The sequence below is a fragment of the Trichomycterus rosablanca genome, chromosome 1, assembly GCF_030014385.1.
Source record: "Trichomycterus rosablanca isolate fTriRos1 chromosome 1, fTriRos1.hap1, whole genome shotgun sequence".
Classification (NCBI taxonomy): domain Eukaryota; kingdom Metazoa; phylum Chordata; class Actinopteri; order Siluriformes; family Trichomycteridae; genus Trichomycterus; species Trichomycterus rosablanca.
Window position 1 is genome coordinate 66,924,842 of NC_085988.1, and position 25,372 is coordinate 66,950,213.

At 39.9% G+C, this 25,372-nt stretch overlaps 1 protein-coding gene across 2 annotated transcripts in view; it reads left to right on the forward strand.

Moving 5' to 3' along the window:
* Positions 1–482: 482 nt before the first annotated feature.
* Positions 483–25,372, forward strand: part of exoc4 (exocyst complex component 4) — a 292,052-nt gene continuing 267,162 nt past the window's right edge. For both annotated transcript variants that reach the window (XR_010012418.1, XM_062995374.1), the window contains exons 1-4: positions 483–562; positions 4,653–4,842; positions 7,430–7,624; positions 16,739–16,926. Coding sequence is in view for 1 of the 2 variants with exons in the window: in XM_062995374.1 (XP_062851444.1) it covers positions 483–562; positions 4,653–4,842; positions 7,430–7,624; positions 16,739–16,926 (653 nt within the window). In the remaining variant the exon portion in view is untranslated. The remainder of the gene's footprint in view (positions 563–4,652; positions 4,843–7,429; positions 7,625–16,738; positions 16,927–25,372) is intronic.

Here is a 25,372-nt window from a genome sequence, read left to right on the forward strand (position 1 = left end):
CAGTGAAGACATTTTTAATATTCTTTGACTTATGTCAGTTAAATAAAAGTTCACGAGAATTAACAAATAACATATTCTTGTTTTTATTTTGTTCTTTGCATTTTACAATATTAACTAAGTTTTCTATAAATGGAGTTTGTGGTTGTTACTTGGCATTTTAACGCCCCTTAATTACTGCTAGGAAACTCAGGAGCCCAAATCAGGAGTATGATATATCAGCATGATCAGCCACACTATTAACAATAATATAAAGTATTGATTAACCTAAGATTTCTGTAGTATTTGCTTCAGACCAAATGTTTTCCCAGTTTCGTCGCGAAGGTCGAAAATGACAAAATCCGCGCTACCACTTTACCACATTACAGTAAAAGTGACGACAGGCGTTTCATTTACAAACACTACATTTCCCATAAAGCCACTGCACGTCAACCTGATTCTGATTGGCTTACAGCGCTGGCGTCTGTTTTGGTAAAGGAGGAAAGATGGCAGCTGACACAGGGCGATACCGGACTGCAGTGTCCAAAAGCAAAGACCCGTCCAGTTTACTTATCTCCGTTATTAGGTAAATACTGTTTTTGCAACCGTGTAACTTCATTCTTGTCTGTGTGTAAACCATTTGCTTGAATTTTTCTCAGAGAAGTCACCGAATAAACAAAACATTGGTCACAACATTAGCACGCCAGCTAACTGGTTAGCGACGCTACATCCTGTAATACCGATCATATGACCGGTCAGAACCATAAATGCTTTTGATTTTTTTTTTGCTGTTTGTCAATTTTCTTTACAACGCTTTTCCATTATCACCGCTGGCAAAAATTAAGAAACGCTTAAACCTGCAGATACTGTTAACGCTACACAAACCTTCACTGATACTTGCTAGCGAACAGTGACTGTTTTTATTAGCAGTAGTTTATATAATATACCACAGATTCCCTGTTTGCTCTTCTTACCTCTATCCGCTTCTATACGAGAGGAATTTGGCTCAAGTTTTGAGGAATATTAAAGATATGTGGCAGAAAACACTAAAACCTACACTGAACTGAAATTTCTCTCTTCCTCCATGTTTTATCATTATTATAATAAGAGTCTTGTTTTGTTGTTCAACAGGTTTACTTCTTAAATGTCTTGTAGAGCATTGTTGATTGATGGGTGACTCTTCCATCTATAATAGATATCTGCTTAATATTGTTTAATGGCTATTCTTTATAAAGTGCATGGGTATGCCGTAGCCTAGTGGTTAAGGTACTGGACTAGTAACCAGAAGGTCGCTGGTTCAAGCCCCACCACTGCCAGGTTGCTGCTGTTGGACCCTTGAGCAAGACCCTTAACCCTCAGTTGCTCAGATTGTATACTGTACCTGTATTGTAAGTCGCTTTGGATAAAGGCGTCTGCTAAATGGCGAAAATGTAAATGTATTTTTTTTCAACTGGAAACATTTATAATTATTTGTATTAAAATGTTTGTGTTGGAGTGCTCTGAACATATTTTTACCCATTACTGTTTTTAATATTGAAATCTTTACACACGATTTACATTTCAGCATTTAGCAGACACATGTATCCAAAGTGACTTACTAAAGCAATAAGCCACGAGAGACCGTGCATTACTGTGATTTTAGCACGGGGATGACGTTTTTGGCACGACGCGAAGCGGAGTGCCTAAAACTTCTTTTTTAACTTCTTTTCGATTAACAGTGTTGCTAGGCAACATGAGGGAGAAAATAACATTCACTTTTTCTATTCAGTGGTGTATTAATATGGAATGATGTGAGGTGGTCATAGGTGTGCGTTTATCGGGGATTTTACAACGGCTTCGAACGCGGCTCAGCCAATCAGATTTTAGGACCGGAACTATCCGTTTTATAAAATTGAGATTTTAAACATTGCAAGCAACTGAGGGTTAAGGGCCTAGCTCAAGGGCTCAACAGTGGCAACATAGCAGATGTGGGGCTTGAGCCTTCCAGTATTTTAACTGCTGAGCTAGCACTGCCAACATTTTATACAGGACATTCTTATACTTATTTGAAGACAATACATCATGTGTAACCATACATAAAGTCTACACTTTATTTATAAATAGTGGTCTATTATACTAGCCCACCTGCACTAAGATCTGGGATCTGAATCTTAGCTGTGTTATCGGCTGGTCATGTGTCTACACAGACTTAATTGGCTATGTTGGGGGTGGCCAAAGTCCTTTGATGGATTAACACCTTGTTCAGGGTGTTCCTGCCTTGTGCCCATGCAGTACCCATTGTAAAGCTGGACTTGCTGCGACCCTGACCAGAATGAAGTAGTTGATAAAAATGGAAAATAACTTTTATTAAAAGAGTAAAAAATGCCAACTAGCCATGTGTAAAAAAAACAAAAAAAAACAAAAGTAATTTGTCCTCTAAACTTTGACCCATTTTGTTTGCACAATTGCTTTAATTTTGCTACTTTGGAATTCTTAAATTTAATTCTTTTTGTTAAATATTAACATTTTTAAAAAAGAATACCTGCAACTAGGGCTGGACGATATGGCTAAAATTTATATCACGATATAACTCCTAATTTCGGTCGATACGATATAATTAATATACACCAAAATTGGATGGCTGTACCTGCAAACCTCTTTTTTGGTTTCTGGCAAGAAATACAAGCTGAATACACGACTGAATTAGTCCTTCCTCTCTTATCAGCTATTTCATCTGCTTCTTTTTCAACTGTGGACAAGGGGTGGCCAGACTGAGACCATTGCTCACACAGGGGTGGCACAGAAACTCTTTTTGTATGTGGCTAGTAGCTGTTGATCTAGTAGTGTTTTGGTCACACACTCGTTTACCTATACAGGCAGTGAGTACCATATAGAATTACATCAAGCCTAGCATAATAAGCTTTTTATTTTTTCTCATTTTCCCTGTGAAAAACTAAAATATAGCCTATAACCTTAACAGAATTTCAAAGATATTCCTTTGCAATACTTGATCATTTGATTGCAAACTTGTGTGTACTGATGAGACTCATCTGAACCCCAGAACATGCCAGTGTGAATGCATGGAAAACAAATTTTAATTTTCTTTCAAGAATATGACACATTCTGACCAGCACTATTAAGCCAAATCAGCATTGAAAATTGACTTTACTTTTAATAGCCTTCTACAATGCTGGGGCTTCTTAAAACGGAAGATTCTCTGTTCAATAGAAGTGTTATTTAACTGCTATTAAATTGTTTTTGAAAAAAAAAAACCCCGCCCAAATAGGAGGAAAACAGCCCAATCTGGCAACAGGGGAACGCGAATATCCCGTTGATTGATTGATTTGATTGATTGATTGATTGAGTACTTTATTAATCCCCGAAGGGAAATTATGGTGTCGCAGCAGCAATAACAATTATAAACAAGTAAGATATAAAATCTAAAAATATACATATATGAAGAAAATAAAATAAAATAAAAATAAAAATATAATAACATAAAAATGCTTTTATTCGTAGCGCGCCACAACTAATAAGAAGTAGTATTAATAACTGGTATTAGTACTCAGTAGTAGTACTTCTGTAATTGTGTTGGTGGTTGACATTTATGTTGAGTGTGTAACTGCACTGTTTTGATGGAGAACTACGCGCTTGAGGTGCGCTGTTGAATTGCGTCCCTGTGGGAACACCTGCGAGCAGAAATGCTTCCGTAAAAAAGTAACACGGGCAAAGCGCACTGACGTAATGCATATCGATCGAATTTGTTTAAAAATCATATCACCGTTATTGAAACATTTTCTATCGCGATATATATCGATATCGAATTATTGTCCAGCACTACCTGCAACACTCCTAAACAAGCTGGGACAAAGGCATGTCTACCACTGGGTCACATCACCTTTTAATTATATTTTTTATTTCTTTGGAAAAATTAATAAACTAACTGTTGCAGTTTTACAAGTGGAATTTTTGCTCATTCTTGTTGTATACAAAACTTGAGCTGCTTTTTAGTCTGTGGTTGCCGTTGTTTGATTCTCCTCTTCATGTCGTAATATGCATTTAAAAATAAGACAGATCGAGCACACACATACACACACTCTATGTCCATGAAGCCACGCTGTTGTAACTTGTGCAGAGCTAGGCCACATCAATGGCACCTTCATATTCACATCCCAACTTCTTTGAGTGTATTTCAGGTGTTACGTTCCACAGTTTTTTTATATTTATAAAATACAATTAGGTATTTCAGTAAAAACACTGATTTTGTCAATTATGGATGTAAAATATCTAGATTTTTTTTGTAAACAAATAATGTTACACACGGAGACAGAGAGTTTATTAATGCAATCTGACTCCATACTTAATATTCAAGAGTATCATCATTCTTGTGTTTATCTGTTGGAATTAAAACAACAGCATTTTTCTTTTTAAATGAGGGTGGGTGAGTTTAAAATCAGTGCTCTTAGTTCAAATAAACCATTAGCTGCTGGAAATAAATTTAAATGACCTTTTAAATGATCTTTTTTTTTAGACAGCAATAATGGAACAGTGACTTCTTTTCGGGCTATCAGTTAACAGGTTGATCATGATAATCTTTTATTGTTTTGTGGGTTCAGCACCATAAGCATGGTCTGTAGTTTCTGTTTAGCAGTTATAAGTAAGCAGTGGTAATTCAGTGTCGTTTCATACTTTCATAGGACCCTGTCTAGCAGTGACGATGTGCAGGACAGGGAGACAGAGAAGGGTCGCCTGGAGGAGGCCTATGAGAAGTGTGACCGTGATCTGGATGAACTCATTGTTCAGCACTACACCGAGCTCACGACGGCTATCCGCACCTACCAAAGCATCACTGAGAGGATCACCAGCTCTCGCAACAAAATTAAACAGGTAAGGAAGGATCACATATACAGTAAGTATGTGATAGACTGCTGCGTCATCTGAGCGTCTAAAATCAATTATGTTAAATTATGTGTGTTTAACTTTGGACTTTTTGGAATGGGGCGTTCAAAAAAGCTCATGGTCAGGTGTTTAACTGCTTTTGGTCATAAGGTCTCAAAACCCACAGGCCTTTTTACTGTACTAAACTGGACCCTGCATACTACTAAAGTAGTGTTGCACGTGGCTTGGTGGGTAGCACAGTCACCTCACAGCAAGAAAGTCCTGGGTTTGATTCCCAGCTGAAACAGTCTGGGTTCTTTCTGTGTGGAGTTTGTCCATGTCTGTCTTTGACATTAAACTTGATGAATCTTGTGTAACCTGTAACTACCTGTCCTGTCATGAATGTAACCTAAAAGTGTAAAACATGACGTTAAAATCCAAATAAATAAATAAATATTACGAAAGTACTAATTTGTTATACTGTGGAGAACAGTTAGGAACTGTACTGTCCCTGAACAAACTTATTTCATCTGCTGTAGCTCCATTTACATCCATTCAGACGTGTTTTAGGCATTCTGGTTCTCTTTCAGGCTACTTCAAATATCCCCCTAAACAGGTACCTTTCTACAGTATTAGACCTTTGATTAGAGGACTCTTAGCCCTGCCTGAATAGCATCATAAAGCAGCTGTTATATCACTCAGAGCAGAACTAGAACAATGCTTTCCACATTTTTTAGGGTGTAAATTACATCATCTTATCAGCAAGAGCATCACTGAGACAAATGCTCTTACCACACACACACACATACACACACACACACACACACGCACACACACACACACCATTTTTCTCCAGAGAAATTAGAGCGAAGCAGTCAGCTTAGCCTGTTTACTGCTAATATTCTTGATGAAGGATGCTGTGGGACCTGCTATCACTTTTTTTTTTATTAAACACAGATTAGATTTGCAACACACATATGACTTAGCTTGATTATTCTGCTTTTGTTTGCATAAAGGATGGCCTGTTTACCTCAACTGACATTGATAGTTTTGTTAAGGGTATTGTGTTCAGTGCATAGAGATTAGAAATGGGAAATATGCACGTGTGGTAAATATTTAAATACTTTTTTTTCTTACACACACATTTCCAGAAAAGTTGGGACATCTTGTAAGACACGAAAAAAGTAGATCTGTGATTTGGTAATTTTCTTTTTTATTAAACTGCTAAAAGATGTTTTCACTGATTAACTTCATTCAGTTATGTAAGTAGAAACACATTTAAATGTAGACAAAACATCTTTCCTATTAATGAGATTTTTTATTGGTTTGGGAACTAATGGGAATTGTTGCAGTTGTGCATATGGAACTGTTTCCTAAACTGGCTCTGCATACTACTGTAGTAAAATGCTAATTTGGTATACTGTGGAGAACAATAATTTCCAATTTGGAATTCTTGCTTGATGTAAGACTTTAGCTGCTCATCAATCTGTGGTCATTATTGTCAGATTCCCCTCTTCATGTTGCACCATACAGATCTGGACTGCAGGCAGGTCAGTCAATCATGTGTCAACCATATGAAGGGTGGGACAGTGGCTCAGTGGGTAGCACTGCCGCCTCACAGCAAGAAGGTCCAGGGTTTGGTCCCCATGTGGAGCAGTCTGGGTCATGTCTGTGTGGAGTTTGCATGTCCTCCCCGTGTCTGCGTGTGTTTCGTCTGGGAGCTCTGGTTTCCTCCCACAGTCCAAAGACATGCAAGTGAGGTGAATTGAAGATACAAAATTGTCCATAACTGTGTTTGATGTTAAAGACTTGAACTGATGAATCTTGTGTAACCAGTAACTACCTGTTCTGTCATGAATGTAACCAAAGTGTGTAAAACATGACATTAAATTCTAATAAACAAATAAATAAGTGCTCATTGTTTTGGAATGAAACATCTAATGCTGATAAGAAGACATATTTACTTACATCTACAAAGCCACATAAAACATCTTACACATCATTGTCAGTACAATTATCAGTAAAATCTGCCATTGTGCAAAAGCAAAGTTCATGGAACCACAGATACCCCTGGACAAGACTTGTAAAGGACGGTAAAAGAAGCAAGCAGTTATAGGATGACTCCAAAGTAACAAGAACAACAGTTACACAGTGAACCATAAGCAATGAACTGCACTGTACTGTGTAATTACACATCAGCAAAGCAAACATGAAAAGCAACATTGTACTGGACCCCATTGGAAAGAAATTATGTTGGCCAAACTATTTTTAAACCATAGATGTCTTGAAGCTGTAATTGCGCTAATGTTATTTACTTGTGCTTTTGTTTAGTATAAATTTACATGTTTGTACATATAAACAAGACTATTAAATCTATTATAAAACAAAAACTAAAGTGGCTGATCTGTAGTGAAAATCATTTCCATAAAGATAGGATTTGCCACGTTTTAGGTCAAAGGAAAGAGGCTTTGATCCCAACCCCATAAAGCAAGAGAATTAAAACACTTACGCAAATAATGTGAGCCATATTGTGTAAGTAACAAACTGACTGTTCAGTGATGTGTTGTAGATTGATTTATTTGTGCTGTGCTTTTAGGTCAAGGAGAACCTGCTGTCATGTAAGATGCTGCTCCACTGTAAACGAGATGAACTGAGGAAGCTGTGGATCGAGGGTATCGAACATAAGCACGTCCTCGAGCTTCTGGATGAGATTGAGAAGATCAAACAGGTCCCTCAGAAACTAGAGGCCTGCATGGCCAGCAAAACCTACCTGGATGCCACCGAAATGCTGGTGAGGTTAGGCTGGAAGCCACCTATGAAACTTTTAATTTATGCATGAGACCTAAACTAGAACAACTATTCACCAACAGATTTTTAAAATATTATAGGAAATGAATAAGCATTTTACTGTCTACATCTGAGGGTTACAACATAATGGCTTAAACAGCATGTAGTCAATATGGTGTCATTTAACATGCTGGTTTGTTTTTTGGTATATTACAATCACAGTTCATCAACATTCATCTATGTCAGGTCTAAACTGAAGTTAAATTAAAAGAACATGTTAAATTCATAGAACTGTTTTTGTGGGTTCATAGAGCTGATCCATTAACACCAGTGAGCAGAGCTTTAGAGTTTCCTGTACATTTACATTTGCGGCATTTAGCAGAGACTTTTATCCAAAGCGACTTACAATTTTGTAAGAACATAATTTTTTTGAGCAATTGAGGGTTAAGGGCCTTGCTCAGGGGCCCAACAGTGGCAACTTGGCAGTGGCGGGGCTTGAACTGGCAACCTTCTGATTACTAGTCCAGTACCTTAAACACTGAGCTATCACTGCCCATCCTGTAGTTTATCACAGTTTGCTGGTGCACTGTTACTAAAAGCAGATTTTCTTGATTCCAGAACAAATCCTCCAGGAACCTGACAGGTGATCCCAGCATTAAAGCAGCTCTTATAAAAAATATTATTTTTAGAGAGCATAGACCTGATGTAAAGTGGCACATAGGTCCGAGAGCGCCTTATAAATAAAAACTAAGCATGGCTACAGAGGACAAACCAACTATTTTATAGTGTGCAATGATCCTCCTGGTCATTGGCCGAATAATCTTATCTTCGTCAAATTATCGTGACATGACTCATGTTTATGTAAACGAGGATTTTCATTAGATTGTTCTGCATACGTTTGTTGTGCCTGTAGACTGTTTGCAATCAGCAATCACAATAAATGTGTCGAGATTAATCAAAATGATTGCAAGTAAGTCTGTTCAGTAAGCCTACGATATGGAGCCACGAATATATTTCGAACTTTCAAAACCTGACTTTTTCATTAAAGTTTTTTACGTTAGCGAGGGTAATTAAGATCTGCCCACACTGCCCATTACATTACAGGTATGGGATGAGAAATTTCATTATACAGGCAAAACTGCAGGCACCTCACTGAGCCGTTAGTCTTTGATGTGTGTTTTTGTTTGGTCCCTCGGTGGGTAATGTCTGAGTTAAGAAGACTATTACTTTATAACATTATGAAGTTTTTTTTCCCCCACACATGCTGTTCTATTCAGACCTGTGCAATTAGCAGATACCTGTGGTCAGCGTGAGATGATTTTTTTTACCTGTGTTGGCAAGATAGCTGGAGAGCTGTCCAGCAATTTTGTTTTCATATTAAGGAGAAAAACCCTGAGAAGTGAAACTTAAAAAATACTGATTGATCCACTACTAAGTGCCGTAATTGTGGGTGATACTTAGACTTACTTACTTTCATGATTTAAGAATGCCTTTGGAAGATAAGACTGCCTGAAACATTAGATTCTTCATCATATGAACAGCAGGGGAATAAGATCTCAACACATCGAATGATTGTTGACAAAAAAAAATTATTTGTTGTACACATTTTCTCTCATCTGGCCACAGAACCTGGTAATCCTTAAGTGTCCAGTTGTTTACTTTTGTGGCTTTCTCTGGCACATCAAGTAGTTTCTAGATATTAACTATTAACCTGCTCCAGAATATTTAGTCTGCTTCTATCTATCTATCTATCTATCTATCTATCTATCTATCTATCTATCTATCTATCTATCTATCTATCTATCTATCTATCTATCTATCTATCTATCTATCTATCTATCTATCTATCTATCTATCTATCTATCTAGATATGAGGGTTCTTCGAAACTTTACTTTTTTATGTATATATATATATACAGTGTATCACAAAAGTGAGTACACCCCTCACATTTCTGCAGATATTTAAGTATATCTTTTCATGGGACAACACTGACAAAATGACACTGACACAATGAAAAGTAGTCTGTGTGCAGCTTATATAACAGTGTAAATTTATTCTTCCCTCAAAATAACTCAATATACAGCCATTAATGTCTAAACCACCGGCAACAAAAGTGAGTACACCCCTTAGTGAAAGTTCCTGAAGTGTCAATATTTTGTGTGGCCACCATTATTTCCCAGAACTGCCTTAACTCTCCTGGGCATGGAGTTTACCAGAGCTTCACAGGTTGCCACTGGAATGCTTTTCCACTCCTCCATGACGACATCACGGAGCTGGCGGATATTCGAGACTTTGCGCTCCTCCACCTTCCGCTTGAGGATGCCCCAAAGATGTTCTATTGGGTTTAGGTCTGGAGACATGCTTGGCCAGTCCATCACCTTTACCCTCAGCCTCTTCAATAAAGCAGTGGTCGTCTTAGAGGTGTGTTTGGGGTCATTATCATGCTGGAACACTGCCCTGCGACCCAGTTTCCGGAGGGAGGGGATCATGCTCTGCTTCAGTATTTCACAGTACATATTGGAGTTCATGTGTCCCTCAATGAAATGTAACTCCCCAACACCTGCTGCACTCATGCAGCCCCAGACCATGGCATTCCCACCACCATGCTTGACTGTAGGCATGACACACTTATCTTTGTACTCCTCACCTGATTGCCACCACACATGCTTGAGACCATCTGAACCAAACAAATTAATCTTGGTCTCATCAGACCATAGGACATGGTTCCAGTAATCCATGTCCTTTGTTGACATGTCTTCAGCAAACTGTTTGCGGGCTTTCTTGTGTAGAGACTTCAGAAGAGGCTTCATTCTGGGGTGACAGCCATGCAGACCAATTTGATGTAGTGTGCGGCGTATGGTCTGAGCACTGACAGGCTGACCCCCCACCTTTTCAATCTCTGCAGCAATGCTGACAGCACTCCTGCGCCTATCTTTCAAAGACAGCAGTTGGATGTGACGCTGAGCACGTGCACTCAGCTTCTTTGGACGACCAATGCGAGGTCTGTTCTGAGTGGACCCTGCTCTTTTAAAACGCTGGATGATCTTGGCCACTGTGCTGCAGCTCAGTTTCAGGGTGTTGGCAATCTTCTTGTAGCCTTGGCCATCTTCATGTAGCGCAACAATTCGTCTTTTAAGATCCTCAGAGAGTTCTTTGCCATGAGGTGCCATGTTGGAACTTTCAGTGACCAGTATGAGAGAGTGTGAGAGCTGTACTACTAAATTGAACACACCTGCTCCCTATGCACACCTGAGACCTAGTAACACTAACAAATCACATGACATTTTGGAGGGAAAATGACAAGCAGTGCTCAATTTGGACATTTAAGGGTGTAGTCTCTTAGGGGTGTACTCACTTTTGTTGCCGGTGGTTTAGACATTAATGGCTGTATATTGAGTTATTTTGAGGGAAGAATAAATTTACACTGTTATATAAGCTGCACACAGACTACTTTTCATTGTGTCAAAGTGTCATTTTGTCAGTGTTGTCCCATGAAAAGATATACTTAAATATCTGCAGAAATGTGAGGGGTGTACTCACTTTTGTGATACACTGTATATATATTTTTTCCCCTTTTTCTCCCCCTTTAGCGCATCCAATTGTTCAATTTGCATCGTGCTTCCTCTCTGTCTATGCCGAACCCTGCCCTGACCGAGGAGATCGAAGCTAACCCATATCCCCTCCGAAACATGGGCAGCAGCCGGATGCATTTTTGCCACCCACACATTGATGAGTGTGGCGCCACCTAGCGTTGCATGCGGAGAGACACACCCTAAGGGCACTCTTCCTCATCTCTGTGCAGGCACCTCTAATCAGCCGGCAGAGGTCGTAATCGCATTCTGACTGAGGGAGACCCACATCCGGTTCTTTGTCCTGCCCAGGTGGCGCTAAATCCGGACTATAAGCTCTCTCTCAGTCTCTCAGACACGACCAATTACTACTCCTGTGCCAGAGGACAGCCATTGTGTTTATCTTTCTTCAGTGTGAAAGAAAGATGAAGGCTTCCGTATGTAGATGTGTATTATTTCAGCAGAAAAGAATTGTCAGTGCCGGTGGTGTTGGTTGATTACTGCACTCCATGCGTGTCCGTTTGTAATTGTGTTATAGAAATAATCCACCCTGCTTGGGTCGGGGAAACACAGGCTCATACACAGCTGTAAATCTGTCTGCATCTATCAGTCTCCAGAGGCTTCCTGCCGGGAGATATCCAGACAGGGATGTCACTTATTAACTTCTGCATCTGCCAGATTTACATCTTCCTCACTTTAATATGTTTCACTTTTCATCCTGCCTGTGTTTAACACCCCCCGCCTACTTTACCGCTATACTTTTTTATAAGGTTTTTTTTTCACTCTTTCTACCCAGATGGCTTAATAGAGTCTGAATAGGACTGATGTGGAAAGCTTTCTCTGCATAAATAGAATATGTTCATATAAATAACCTGTAATAGTCTGATTTCTTTTAAACATTGCTGTGACAGATGTGATTTTTGGAAGGGAATTTGTTCTGATAATTTGATGGGGGTTTTTTTACCCCAAAAAAAAAAAAACCCTAAACCTGTGACATTACTGTGTCTGTATTATTTAGTGTCATTTTCAGCATCACAGCAGGCCCAGTTCCACCGGGAAACACTGCCCGCAAGACAAGGCTACCCTAGACAGGGTGTCAATCCATTACAGTGCTTGTGTCTGTATCATGACTCCCAAACTCAAACATGACTCTTGATTCTTTATTTAACAGACAAAAGTAGAAAGAAAATATTTCCAGTGTTTTCACTGATCTGAACTTCACTGTATGTTGTCAATACATTGTAAATTTTATTAAAAATATAAAAACAAATTGTCTGAACACACTCAAAAATGTAAACAGTTACATGTTTAGCATTGTGTTTTGACTATTACTTACACTTTTCAGTAATTTTGGGAATTGAGGATGCTACATATTTCAGTTTTGCAGTTAGAATTTTTGTCCATTCTTGCTTGACATGAGAATTCAGCTTTTTCTCTTCATAATACAGCAGACATTTTCTTCTTTTTTTTTGCATTTTATCCCAATCTAGTCATATCCAATCACCCTATGGAATTATGCTTCCTCTCTACTGATGTTGAGCTCCACCCTGATTGAGGAGAGCCGTGACTAACACATGCTCCTCTGACATGTGTGCAGTAGCCGACTGCATCTTTTCACCTGCACGATGCGAGTTCTTTCGCGGATCAGCTTTGTGTACGGAGAGCCACACCCTGATCAACGCATTATTCATCGACTCCGTGCAGGCTCCATCAAACAGCCAGCAGAGGTTGAATTGCAGCTTCCCCTCCGGCACCCTGCCCTAGAACAACAGCCAAGCGTTGTTCATGTTGGTCCTCAGCCTGCCGGATGGCAGAGCTGAGTTTCGAACCGATGAGTTTGAGACATCAGCTCTGGTGTGCTAGCGTGTTTTACTGCTGCACCTATAGCAGCGCCCTGAGCACCTGAGCGCCCTATAGCAGACATTTTCAATAGGCGACAGATCTGGTCTGCAGGCAGGCCAGTCAAGCACATGTATCTGTTTCTATGAAGCCAAACTGTCTCCAATATATGAAGCCAATATATGCCTCCGGGTCAATGGTACCTTCAGACATATGCAGATCACTCATGCCGTGGACACAAATGCAGCCCCATACCATCAGAGATGTTGGCCTTTGCACCTTTAAATTGTAACAGTTAGAATTCTTCTTCTTTTCGTCTTCTGCATGGAGAACTTGACACACGGTCGTTCTCGAAAACAAGCTGAAACATCGACTTATTTGATCAATGTACACAATCCCAAAGTCTTTTTCAGGCCATCTGAGATGTGCTTCTGCCCAGGGTACTGTGGTGTATGTTTATACAGCTGATGCTGACAACGGTTTTATGAAGTACATCAGTTTAAATACACTGCTGTGAAGAAATAATAGAAATATTAATTTATCATCTAAAGAATAACACAAGTACAGCAATATACTGTCTTAAATCAAATTCTTATAGTCTATTAATAATAAATGTAAATAAAACAAGGAGGCACATCATAAAGAACATTTCTTGTCAGTGCCACCCTGAAGCTGGCAGCTGCCTTCTTGTATAATCGACCTGGAAACATTGGATGTACGGCAGGAATACATTTTGGACAGAATGCCAATACATCGCAGGGCATCACACACTCACTTCCTCTTTTACAGCTTGTAGCCTAACAGTGCAGCCAAATCACTTTCTGTAAGTTTAGGGGAGCTGGCAGGAAATCTGCATATCTGTACAAAACCTGCATTGACAGAGAAAAAAGGAAGAACATGCAGAACTTTTCTCAGACAGTCTGGAGGGATTTGTTGAACCCTGATTTTCAGGATCCATGTTTTTTTTTGCCAGCTCTGTGTACTAAAGTTTCTTAAATTATCTTCTAACTTCAGAACATTGTTTCCACTCTCTAAATTCCCAAACAGATGTATTAACAGTATTAACAGATCCATCCCCAATACCAAACACTGCTGGGTGGAGTTATTTTGTGTGTACATAATAATGCACTCATAATTTATCCACCCATGCACCTGACCTGCGTAACGTCTCCCTCCTGGTTCAGAGCGGCGATGTGCAGATATCTTGAGATGGCTCTCCAGAGTGCAATCATTTGATAGTCCGCCCCCCATAATAATTAAAAACCTTAATTTACTGCCACACAGACTGATGAAATTCAAACACGCAATAAGCACTGCGGATAAATGAAAGTGGAGACGGGGCGGTTGAGTGGAGAGAGTCTCAGAGATGAGCTGGATAACGTGGGCTAGGGAAAAAAAACAAAACACAACACAGACTGAATCGGAAAGCAGGGCTGGAAGTCAGCTAAGGTGAATGGAAAATAGAAATAAAGCTCATCTGTGTTTACTCACCCTGAGTGATCGGATTTAACCGTAGTTTACACATACCATACTGACCTAAATGACTCTGTCAGCTAAGTAAAGCCTGAGGGGATTCACCTTGTTTACTATTTGCTTTTGTGCCATCGCATTTTATGCTTTTGGTGTGTGGGTGTTCTTCCACTGACCTGTCACTCAGATATGGCTATAGAATAAAGGCCCGAGCTTTCAGATTTACTCCAGTTTATTACAGCTCTGCTCAGACCATTTACATAGATCATATGTATAGATAGTGGACAAAGTGTAGGAGGCAAACCCCTGAAATAGACAGTGTTTGTTTTGTACACCTCATCAGCTTAATAAAATGCTTTAAACATGCAGTTTTGCTTTAATTTTAGAATCTGTTTTCAATTCTTATGTTGTGTCTATACACAAGCCACTTGCTTACAAGCATCCCAAATCCACACTTGAACTGAGGCAGCTGAGGCCTGCAGTTCTGTAGATGTTCTTCTGGGTTCTTCTGTGACCAGTGGCATGGTGTCTCGGTGGGTAGCACTGTCGCCTCACAGCAAGAAGGTCCTGGGTTTGATTCCCAGGTGGAACGGTCCAGGTTCTGTCTGTGTGGAGTTTGCATGTTCTCGCTGTGTCTGCGTGGGTTTCCTCCGGGAGCTTTGATTTCCTCACACAATACAAAGACATGCAAGTGAGGTGGATTGGAGATAACTGTGTTTGACAGTGAACTTAAATTGAGGAATCTTGTGTAATGATGAATGTAACCAATGTGTGTAAAACATGACATTAAAAATCCTAATAAAATAAAATAAATACATTCTTTTGTGATCTCCTGGATTAGCTGTTGATGTTTACCTGGTGAAATGATGGTAGGACGGCCACTTCTGCAAGGGTTTACCACGGTTCTAAGTTTTTTTTTCCCATTTGTGGATAAATGGCTGTTACCATGGTTCGCTGGAGACCCAGAGCCTTAGCAATGTCTTCGTAACTCTTTCCAGACTGATAGATTTCAGTGGCTTTGTTTCACATCTGTATTTGAATCTTTTTATACTGTGGCATCATGTGCTGCTTTTCGAGATTTTCTAGCCTGCTTCACATTGTCAGACAGGATCTATTCAAATGTTGTTTAGATTCGACAAGCCTGTGAAATTAAAACCAATTGTTAATTGAATTTGGTTATCTGGTTTATTTAGTAGATAAGGGTGGCACTGTGGCTCAGTGGGTAGCACTGTCGTCTTACAGCAAGAAGATCCTGGGTTCAGTTCCCAGGTGGAGCAGTCCAGGTTCTTTCTGTGTGGAGTTTGCATGTTGCATGTTCTCCCCATGTCTGCGTAGGTTTCCTCCAACAGTCCAAAGACATGCAAGTGAGGTGAATTGGAGTTACAACGTTGTCCATGACTGTGTTTGACATTAAACTTAAACTGATGAATCTTGTGTAACCATTAATTACCTCCAACAGTCCAAAAATATGCAAGTGAGGTGAATTGGAGATACAAAATTGTCCATGACTGTGTTTGACATTAAACTTAAACTGATGAATCTTGTGTAACCAGTAACTACCTGTCTTGTCATGAATGTAACCAAACTGTGTAAAACATGACGTTAAAATTCTAATTAAATAAATAAATAAATAATTCTGTGACCTCCTGCATGAGCTGTCAATGCGTACTTTTGGTAGGCCGGGCTACTCCTGCAAAGGTTTACCACTATTCCAGGTTTTTTTTTTTTCCACTTGTGGATATTGGCTCTCACTGTGGTTCACTGGAGACCCAGAGCCTTAGCAATGGTAGACTTGCAGATTTCAATGGCTTTGTTTTACATCTATATTTTAATCTTTTTAGAATGTGACACGTTCCGCTTTCTGAGATTTTTTTAGCCTGCTTCACATTATCAGACAGGTTCTATTTAAGTGATGCTTAGATTCAACAGACCTGAAATTAAACCCAGTTATTAATTGAATTTGGTTATCTGGTTGATTTAGTGGATAAGGATGACATTACTTTTTCACATTAGGCCAGGTAGGGCTGAACAGCATTTTTCTATTAATAAATAATAATAAAAAAATGCATTTTGTCTTATATTGGGTTGTCTTTGTGTCAGTAGTTATATGATCTGAAATGTATAAGTGTGACAAATATGCAACATAGAAGAAATTGGGACAAGACAAGTACTTTTTAACAGCACCGTATTGCTTGGCAAACTGCAGGAATGTTATTGAGCTGTGTGTTGTTGTGTACAGGTGTCAGCAGTGGAGTCTCTGGAGGGCCCTCTGCTACAGGTGGAAGGACTTGGTGACCTGAGGCTGGAGCTGCACAGCAAGAAGCTCAACATTCATCTAGTGCTGATCGATGAGCTGCACCGCCACTTGTACATCAAGTCCACCAGCCGCGTGGGCCAGCGGGGCAAAGACAAGGGACGACCAGGGGGGTAAGTCTACACACTGCAGATTCGGCCGTAGCTTGTAATGAATGTTTTTGGCTTTTTATTTATTCGTTTATTAGGATTTTAATGTCATGTTTTACACACTTTGGTTACATTCATGACAGGACAGGTAGTTACTGGTTACACAAGATTCATCAGTTTAAGTTTTTAATGGCAAACCAATTCTGCATGTCTTTGGACTGTGGGAGGAAACCGGAGCTTCCACATAGGGCTGTCGCGCTAACCGCAATTTTGAAATACTGCGGTATAGACCAGCCAACCGCAGGGCATACCAAGCAACCGCAACACAGCGATGTTCACGTTTTTTTTTTTTTTTTTGTTGCAGGGTCCATCTTGTTTTTCACTTACATTCGGGCGTAATAAATGTTAAATAAATTCATAATGAAAATGAGCTAAGAGCGTCATTATCCTGCCACCTGTTCGCATGTGTTGCTGCTGAGTGTCAGGCTTTGTGTTTTAAGATGGAAACAATGGCAACATTAATTATAGGCAAGTTAATGATCAAATTGAGTTCACACTCAATAAAATACTTGTAATTTAGACTATATTCAAACCTTAAAAAAGCCTTGGCATACTAAAACACTTAATGACTGTTAATATGGCATTGCAGCCTGCAAATATTCTCTTGCTGGAATGATTTAAATGTATTTTTTCATTGAATAAAAATGTATTGAAACGAATAATAACTTGAAATGTAGTATATATTGTTATGTTAATTATACCTACTAAATAGATAGTTAATGGTGGCGCGACAACCAGGCTAGATTTTGTATGTAAGTACAGTACGTGTGTATTTGTGCATCGAGCACCATCGCTACCCCACTCAGATCCTCTCTCTTAAACACATCAGGTGAACATGTTGGTTTTCTAGTGCGCATGATAACGCAGGTTTAAGGTCTTACAGACTTTATTCTTTATTTTAAACGAAAGCTTTCGTTTTATAAAAAATTTTTTTTACCATATTTTGATTAGATGTGCATTTAAAATATTTAGCCTAAACAGTTTGCTTTTTTTTGTTTCACAGTGTATATCTAGCCTAGGCTAGAAGCTTAATTTAAACCTTTTTTTTAATAGAGAAAAGATGCGCATCCCTGCTCTGTTCTGTATTTAACAATAAACACGCATTTGATTTTTCTTAAAGCTGTCTCATCTTTGTCATTATAAAGCAATAATATACCGAATCATAGCCTAACAATAAAGCACTAAGCCACGAGAGACCGTGCGTTACTGTGATTTTATCACAGGGAAGGTTGTTTTGGCACAACACAAAGCGGAGTGCCTAAAACGTCTTTCCCCGTGATAAAATCATAGCAGTAACGCACGGTCTCGAGTGGCTTATTGCGTTTATAAAATGGCGGTCAACATAAAATATAATAAAATACAACAATGTTCAATAAACAAATGTTTTTATTTACAAAAGCACTTACAAAAAGCATTCTTCCGCGACCCCAGGTAGTCCGTTAACAGTGTTGCTAGGCAACATGAGGGCGAACATAACATTCACTTTTTCTTTTCAGTGGCGTATTAATATGGAATGATGTGAGGTGGTCATAGGTGTGCGTTTATCGGGTATTTTACAACGGCTTCGAACGCGGCTCAGCCAATCAGATCTTAGGACCGGAACTATCCGTTTTATAATAAAGCTTGTTTATATAGCTCTAATATCCAGATAAATTAAGTAATTTTTTAAAAAGTAAAAAAAAAAAATGGCGATATTATCGCACACCGCGGTGTTGAACCACGCTAAATACCGCAAGGGGAAATTCTTTCACCGCGACAGCCCTACTTCCACACAGACACGAGGAGACCATGCAAACTCCACACAGAAAGAAACTGGACCGCTCCACCTGGGAATTGAACCTAAGACCTTCTTGGCTTTGCTGTGAAGTGACAGTGCTACCCACTGAGCCCCCTTTTGGCTTTTTATTAAAGCAGGGAGTAACACTCCAGCATTTTCTATGTGCTGTTGAGTACAGTTTATTTGTTTTACATTGCAATATTAAAATTTCCTGGGAGCATTTCACATTTGCATTAGAACTTAGTTTAGTGATGTGCTCTCAGAAAATTGGGATATTACAGTGTGAAAATGCACTGCGTAATTAACAGTAACTAACCGCCAGTTCACACTTAGTTAGCTTCATATGTGCAGTAAGCTCATTATAGGAATATTACAGAAATAGGCTTTTGTAATAAGAAAAACTGGGCAGATGGTGCCGGAGATAACGCATTCACAACACAATAAAGGTCGAGAAGATCACGTGCGACTCAGGTCCCTATTAAGCACAGTTATTGTGTCTTGCGTGATTACAAACGTCGTGTGATTTATCATACGGCTAAAAAAATATTCATTATTCATCTGGGCTTATCACAGCATCCCAGAAATAACAGCTCATATCTATATTACACATGGCAGACGTGATTACAATGTAATTTGTTCAAAATCTGCTTACAGTTTTATGCAAATTTGGGCACCCTTGTCAGATTACACATTCTAGTAATATTTTAAAAGAGAATATGTGAGCACAGGCTCTACAGAAAATGAACCTCTGCACATTTTTAAACACATGAACAATTTTCCACATTCCTGTGCCTCTTGTTTAATAGTGGCATGTGTTGTTGAGTCCGGCCATTAAGTTTGTGATTGTTAAGTGATCATCTTATGGTTGCCTATTGCAGCAAGGTTTTCTTTGTTTTTTTTATTTTTTATTATCTATTTTTCCCCCACTTTTTCCCCCAATTTTGTAGTCGTGTCCAATTACCCTGATTGCGCCTCTCAACTGACTTGCGCCCCCTCCGGTACGCAATCAGTACAGACTGCATTTTTCACCTGCACGAGTCGAGTTCATACACTAATGGACACTGTGTACGGAGGGCCACACCCCCATCAGCATTATTTCTCAGCCCTGTGCAGGCGCCATCAGTCAGCCAGCAGGGGCCGCAGTTGTACCAGTTATGAGGACCTATAATCTGACTCCCACTAACCCGGAACAGCAGTCAATTGTTGTTCATGCTGCTGCCCAATCCAGTCGGAGAGGTAGAGTCGAGATTCGATGCGATGCATTCAGAACCCCAACTCTGGTGCACTAGCGTACTTTACTGCTGCGCCACCTGAGCGGCCTACAGGTTTTTTTTCAAGCCCCACCACCACCAAGGCTGTGTAAAAATGTAACTGTAAATGGCATTGTTAAAGCATCTGGGAAATGTTGGGCTTTCTCCCACTACCAGGCAGGTTTGCTGCTCTAGAAGTGTTCAAATTCTTGGGAATCTTCTTACACCCATTGCTTTTTTGGTGCAATGAAATGATCCCCTCTCTCAGCGTTTGTAACAGCTTCTTAGTTTTACCTTTAACTCTTGGACAGTGGTAGCCTAGTGGGTAGAGCCTTGGACTATCAAAAGGTTGAGAGTTTGAATCCTAGCTCTGCCATGCTGCCACTGTTGTGCCCTTGAGCAAGGCCCTTAACATTCTCGGCTTCAGGGACACTGTACTGTACAATGGACTACATGTGTATATGTATATATGACAATTAATGCATTCTATTCTTTTCTGACTCTGTGGTTGGTGTTTATATAACACATCACAGCTTAAGCTAATTAAGGGGGTGATTATTGAGTCCCAATGGTTTAATCATGTTGTAATCCATCCTTAGGTCCTACAGACTAGCAGTAGGTTTTAAGGTCAGCACTATTGTGTAAGGATTTATTTGCTCTATCATTTAACTGGTGAAGCAAACTCTAGCTTTGCAGAAAAGTTTAGAGTTATTCATCCTTACCTGTTAGCAAAAGTTGTGGCTGAAAAAAAAGAAAGAAAAAGTAACATCTACATATTTTGGACACTCTGTCGCCTTTATAACAAGAAGGTCCTGGGTTTGATTTCCAGGTGGAGCGCTCCAGGTCCTTTCTGTGTAGAGTTTGCACGTTCTCCTTGTGTCTGTGTGGGTTTCCTCTGGAAGCTCTGGTTTCCTCCCACAATCCAAAGACATGCATGTAAGGTGAATTAGAGATACTAAATTGTTCATGACTGTGTTTGACATTGAAGACTTGAACTGATGATGATCTTGTGTAACCAGTAACTACCTGTCCTGTCATGAATGTAACCAAAGTGTGTAAAACGTGACGTTAAAATCCTAATAAAATAAAAATATATTTTGGACATTTAGTGTATAAGGCAGCACAGACAGCAAAAACATGCAACACGTCTATCCTTTTTATTATATGTCGATTAACCCATAGCAGATTTTCACTAATAGCTCTGAGGCTTTTTGATTAATTGAGCTCTGTTGGTTGCACTTGATGCTGTGTTACTCATTACTGTGCGCTCTCATAAGGGAAGCAGAACTCCTACAGATATCCACTTCTTTGTCTTCTCATTAAAAAGTGAATGGAGCAGATGTGACAGAGATAACAGATTACACTCATTACAAATCCTAGGACAGAATATAGAGGAAGTGGTTGTAAACTGCCACATGTTTGCAGTAGTAAAACTCCCTCGGAAATAAGACAAAATGCATCATACAGCATTGTAAAGAGGGACTGGAAATTGATTTTTTTTTTAGCCAAATCCTGCTGACATACCTGATCAGTCACACTGAATTCCAAATGTATGGGACATTAATATAGTATTTATTTATTTTTCAACCTTATTTGTTTCATAAAAGTGAAATAGGCAGCTCTTCTTTTTTAGGTTAGTTGGAAAGTGTTGTTTTCAAGTTCTTTCCAAAGACTTAAGGTGGACCATATCAGGATTCTACATGGACCAATCAAAACCATTATCATGGTTACTCCTTGTCAAAACATAAACTTTCTTCCCAGTTCCTTTTTTCCCCTTTTTGAATTCATTTCCCCCCCTTTTCTCCCAATTCAGCATAGCCAATCCTCTGCCGGGGACTCCCAACGGCATCCAAGGAGGGTGTATATTCACCTGACACACACACCCTCCGAAGTGTGTGCAGTCGCCAATCCCTTTTTTATTCACCCATACTTAGGTGGATTTGCGCTTGAGGTCGGCTTTATGTACGAAGAGCTACGGCCCAATATTTGTGCTGCTCCACTTTTTGTACAGGAGCCCTGGGCAACCAAGGTCCTTACACAATGTTGATAACCCCACCTTAGTCCAGTTTTACCCAAACAGCAGATTGGAGGCCAATTTTGTCTCCTGCAGGCATTAGCCAATTGTGCCTGCTAGATGTAGTAGAGCTGAGATTCAAACCAGGGAGCTCAGAATCTCGGCACTCATGTGCTAGCAGACTATCCCACTGTGCCACCTGGGCGCCCTCCGTACATGAGGCCCGGCTGATTGGTTCCTGCTCTCTCATTTAGTGAAAACACAGAAAACACAGATAATATGCCTGCTAGAGGATGCTTGGCCGATCGGTAGTAGAGCCGAGATTCGAACCAGGGAGCTCAGAATCTGGGCACTCGTGTGCTAGCAGATTATCCCACTGGGCCACCTGGCGCCAGTTCCTTTTTGATGATGGCGAGCAGGTTCGTATCCAAGATGTGTTTGTACTTTGCACCATTTGCGTTCCATCAGTCCTGATTAGATTGCCAGTACCTGCTGCAGAAAATGATTCTACCTCCATAGTCTAGATGGTGTAAACTGGTTTATCAGTTACCACAGTGCAAGCAAGTGCAAGTGCTTCTTTCTTTCTACTCTCCTGAAAGGCCTTTTTGGTGTAACATCATGAGTGTTGCCTTCAGTCACATCAACAATCTTCATCAGCCAGGGCAGTTATAGCCTAGCGGTTAAGGTACTGGACTAGTAATCAAAAGGTCACTGGTTCAAGCCCCACCACTTCCAGGGTGCCACTAGTGGGCCCTTGAGCAAGGCCCTTAAACCTCAATTGCTCAGGCTGTATACTGTCACAGTACTGTAAGTCGCTTTGGATAAAATGCTGAGAATATAGAATATCAGCCTTTTGACTTGAGTTTGGTTTAGGTGGACAGCTTCTACCATACTGATGACCTCTCAAAGAGTTGGGCTATTTATCTTTTGAATAGTCTGACTGTTAATAGTCTGACGAATGCCCAAAGTACAGCAGAGAAAGACACAGACTACATATGCTCAATACCCTCATTAATATATAAAACACTTTATATAAATATAAAACACCAATTCCTGCCATAAATATTATAAATGTGATAACATAGTGTAATATAAACAAATAAACAAAAAAAAATGGTAAAATAAATTGTGTTCAATAAGAAAAAAAACTATTTCTGAATTTTGTTGTTTGAAAAATATTACATTACTTTAGAGGGATAAATAATTTTAAGGCTTAGTGAATTATAGTTTTCAGAATGTAAAGCCACATTTCTGCCCCATTTCTCTTTCAACATTAGGCCACCTGGCCGTGAGCCTGGCTCCTAATCTCTGTCTGTTTCCATACATAAGGCCCAGCTGATTGGTTCCTGCTCTCTCATTTAGTGAAAACACAGATAACTCATTCCTCGGCGTGTGGATGAAAATAAGGGGAACGATAATGGACAGTTTTTTTGTTTTCCAGCAGCCGCGCAGCAGTCTCCAGGGGATTACGCGCTCCCGTGTTTTTGCGAGCGCCGAAGACCACCGTCGCGGCTGCCGCATTGCTAATTCTTTTGTATGAGCAAAGTCGCCATGGCATAGCACATTAGGCTAATGCGGGTTGGTGACCCTGCTGAGCTAAAGTGTTCTGTTGTAGCTCTGGATTTGATCTCAGAAATGTGCCAACTCGGTTTTATTTCACGACTCGCGTGTTTACTGCTTCGCAATTGCAGTTTGCAGCTTTCAGGAGGCAAAGTGGTTTATTAGTCAGGGTCATAAAGCAGCATCAGTTAGGTTTTTTTCCACCGGTTCTTTTAAAAATGTGTGTGAAAACTGACAGTACTGTAGCTTAGTTTTTCCTGTAAAGGCACTTAGCATCTTTTCAGATCCATTTAGCTGAGCACTAGTAAAATGTTAAAAGGACCTGTTGCAATTTTGTTAAGAAAACACTTCCAACCATTTAGGTCACCACAGATACATCAGTGTCTTTTCCCTTATCGTTATGGTACCTTAAATATCCATATTAGCAAATGTTAGCAGGACAGAGTGATTGGATTTTTTTCTTTTTATTTATGCATTTTCTTCTGATTTAGCATAGCCAGTTAGTCTTCTGCTGCTGGGGATCCCGATTACATTCGAGGGGGGTATATGCGCCTGATCCACGCCCCCTCCGATGCATGTGCAGTACCTCAACCCTTCTTTTTTTGCCTGTGCCTTGGTGGATTCGCACATGAAACTCATCCACTTCTACACAGGTACCTTGGTCTGCTAACCAGGGTCCTTGCACAGAGTTAGAAGACCCCACCCACTTAGTCCGATCTTTTCCCCACACAGCAGATCAGGTGGCCAATTTTTGTCCTTGCACAGGGTTTATATACCCCACCCACTTATCCGGTCTTTTCCCACCCAGCAGAATTGGTAGACAATTTTTTTCTGCTGCAGGCACTGCCAATTGTGCCTTCTAGATGGTGCCCAGTTGACCGGTAGCAGGGCCAATATTCGAAAAGGTGTGTTTAGATTCTCAGCGCTGGTGTGCTAGTGGAATATCCCACCACACCACCTGGGCACCGACTTTTGGATTTTTATTATGTTACTCGTAGGGTTTAAATTGTTTGCTTGGTGATTAATGTAAAAAAAAAAAAAAATTGGTAGTTATAAACGTGAATTAAACGTGAATTATTTGTGCAAGTAATGCTCTCTGTGAATAAATGAATAGAACACACATCACATGGTTGAGAAGAAACCTCAGATTGTCACTTTAATTAATTTTTTTTTTTATTATTGCTGTGGACCATCATGCAACATTCAAGCCCTCCCTGCCACCTTACAGCTCTACAGAGGTTTGTTGGTAAATACTTAAAGTTCAAAGAGGAGAGTGGCTTTTTTTGTACAGCATCCTGTAAGCCCATGAAAATGTAAAGACTGATTGACTGTGGACAGTGTTACTCTTGTTTTAGCAGCTTTTAATTAATGACAGACCTAATTTAAGATTCTTGGATTGGTTCAAACGTCCAGACGCTGGTACTACATCTAGGTACCAGCTTGGGTGCCATTGTCATGTTTGTATTTTGCATCAGTTTGTATCAGTAATGTGGAGTTTAATGTGAAAACAGCAGTCTGCAAATAACTTTCCAAAAAAGTTTTAAACTGGTTGCGCAGCAGTGTAATGCACTAGCCCATCAATGCTGATATCCAAGTTCGAATGACAACTGTGCTAACAACCGATCTGGCACCTACACAGACATGATTGACTGTATGTCAGTGGGGAAGAGGGGGTTGAGTTGGATTGCAATAATTGAACAGGGGTTCTTCAACACTGCTGCAGTTACAACTTCTGCTGACTGATCAAGGCACCTGCACAAGGGGTGATTGGAAAAAAAAAAGATTCTGAGCTCACGTCTCAGGTGGGTG